Source organism: Oncorhynchus gorbuscha, linkage group LG07 (assembly GCF_021184085.1).
Source record: "Oncorhynchus gorbuscha isolate QuinsamMale2020 ecotype Even-year linkage group LG07, OgorEven_v1.0, whole genome shotgun sequence".
NCBI lineage: Eukaryota > Metazoa > Chordata > Actinopteri > Salmoniformes > Salmonidae > Oncorhynchus > Oncorhynchus gorbuscha.
In genome coordinates this window covers 30,236,702-30,238,953 of record NC_060179.1, presented here as the reverse complement: position 1 = coordinate 30,238,953, position 2,252 = coordinate 30,236,702, and the positions used below count along the sequence as shown (strand labels likewise).

The 2,252-nt window shown below is 45.0% G+C and overlaps 1 protein-coding gene across 1 annotated transcript; it reads left to right on the top strand.

Moving 5' to 3' along the window:
- Positions 1-982: 982 nt before the first annotated feature.
- Positions 983-2,048, top strand: LOC124039180 (transcription factor Sox-17-alpha-A-like). Its single transcript, XM_046355091.1, has 2 exons — positions 983-1,292; positions 1,396-2,048. The coding sequence occupies exons 1-2, from the start codon at positions 983-985 to the stop codon at positions 2,046-2,048; spliced, it is 963 nt and encodes a 320-aa protein (XP_046211047.1).
- The last annotated feature ends 204 nt before the right edge of the window (positions 2,049-2,252 follow it).

Genomic DNA, 2,252 nt, shown 5'->3' with positions numbered 1-2,252 from the left:
ACCATGCACGCCAAGCTGTCAAAAAGGCCTGTTTAAAATAGGCTACATATTTTTCTTACATATGTATTACTGGATATGACATACTGGATAGGTCCTTGTGTTAACCCATGAACACCCACAGCATGTCCAAGATGGCATTAGCTCAATACCCTATTTATTTTATTATAGACCTACTGATGAATCGACTTGAAACAGACCATTGTCACACACAAAGGTGAGCTTGTAATGCGGCCTTTTCAAAAGTTGATATACCTCTTTTGTTGGTGGTAAACACTTGTGCGCCTTAATCTTATAATAGAGCTGCCTTGATCATGTTTGTTACCGCCTTGTAAAATGTGCTTTGATAGAGACAGTGGACCTGATAAGAGGAGAGGGCCCGTGGTCTTTTAATGAATAACTAAAGTACTGCCACATAACTTTAATGTTAGAGTGACGGCCAATTTATCTCGTTTTGTTTATCACACACAGGAAAAGGTAATGCCTCAATAAAAAAAAACAGAAAGATATATCAAAGGGGGACTAAAGTCATCCGATTCATTTTAGGCATAGGAATTTGCCAGCTTCTTAAAAAGTAAATCCGCAATGAATACCTTATTAACAGCCTGTGAAGACATCTAGGCCTATGTCAACTTTGCCAAGATTGTCGTGATGCAATCGAGCAGTCATTGCAGCGAATCATGACAGCATTTATCACGAAACATTTTAAAAGGGATATTCTAAATTCATTTTTGTCGAAAAGGAAATAATAGGCGTACGTGTATTATTTTGATTTAACATTAAATGTCAATTTCGGTTTCATGACTGATGAATGACTGATGATAGATTGAGGCATCAAGGACTATCAATGACTTGAGAAAACACCTGGATTTCACACCTTAAATCCACTCCTCCTGGGCTCCCATTGGTGGAAGGTGCGCATATAGCCGGTCACCATCAATACTGGAGTAGGAGAGCAACGTCAAAGGTTAAATAGATAGTAACCATGTACTTTGATCCGATCTCCACACATTTCGAACTGTGCCCAACGAAAGCCATGTTTGAAAGCGACAAGTTCTACTGTGAGTCTTCCCAGAGTGAGCTGATGTCCGAGGCGAAGTCCCCCGGCTCTGGCCCAACCAGTCCTATCTCGGTCAACTCTGACTCCAGCTGCGCCAGTCCTGAGCCGAAATCATCCGCAGAGACGCGGGTCAGAAGGCCGCTGAACGCCTTCATTATCTGGACCAAGGAGGAACGCAGACGCTTGGCCCAACTCAACCCTGACCTGGAGAATACCGACCTCAGCAAAATTCTCGGTAAGTTTCATTCAAATAATTCCCATTTAAATTAAAACTATGACGAGACTATTCATATTTCAAAAATTATATACTGATAACTGACATGATTGTTTTGCTGCAGGTAAGACCTGGAAGGCCATGTCTCTGGCAGAGAAGCGGCCCTACATGCAGGAGGCAGAGCGCCTGAGAGTACAGCACACCATTGACCATCCCAACTACAAGTACCGGCCTCGCAGGAAGAAACAGCTGAAGAAGGGCCCCAAAGGGCCACTGCCTGTGGAGGCCACTGTCCCTCTCTCCACCCTCTGCAGTAAAGACTTTAACATGCCTTATGACCTCAACTACCTCATCCAGAACCAGTCCCATCAGCAGCAAGCCTACCCACATCCAGCCACCTACCCATCCTCCCAGGCATACTTTTCCCATCTTCCCAGGGAGACTTTCCCAGACAGGTTAATTTACACAAATCCAGCAGCCACATTCTCTAACAAGCCTCTAATGTACTCTAACACTGAGGCATACCCAGCAGAGCCTCATCCGTACTACTCTACCCAGCATGGGCTACAGCACTGTGGGCCCCCCAACCCAGCCTGTGCTATGTCTCAAGTGGAGCAAGGGGACTTCAGGGCCTCAGGCCCCCAGCTGTGTCCCCCTACTGGCCCCTCTATGGAGTTCTACCTGGAGCAGGTTCAGCTGGACATGCTCTATGATCTGGACCCCAGTGAGTTTGAACAGTACTTTGGCCCGTCCACATGCCAGCCGGAGCCCCTGTAGTAAAATGATCACCAGGGGGTAGCCTATAGGGGCCCTGAACACTTGAACTGAACGCTTTAGCGTGTACAGCATGTCCACTCCCAAATGTATTTATTGAAATTATATTTTTTCCCCCAACCTATTGTTACTATTGAGATGTATGGAAATGACGTTACACGTTTTAAACATGACATATTTAGCATTATTATTCATATGGTTTGTTCT

What these genes read in the sequence shown, in the direction of transcription:
- LOC124039180 (XM_046355091.1), top strand. Translation starts at nt 983, where the DNA reads ATGTACTTTGATCCGATCTCCACACATTTCGAACTGTGCCCAACGAAA. An exon ending in CGACCTCAGCAAAATTCTCG is followed by an intron (nt 1,293 to 1,395) that starts GTAAGTTTCATT and finishes GTTTTGCTGCAG; the next exon opens with GTAAGACCTGGAAGGCCATG.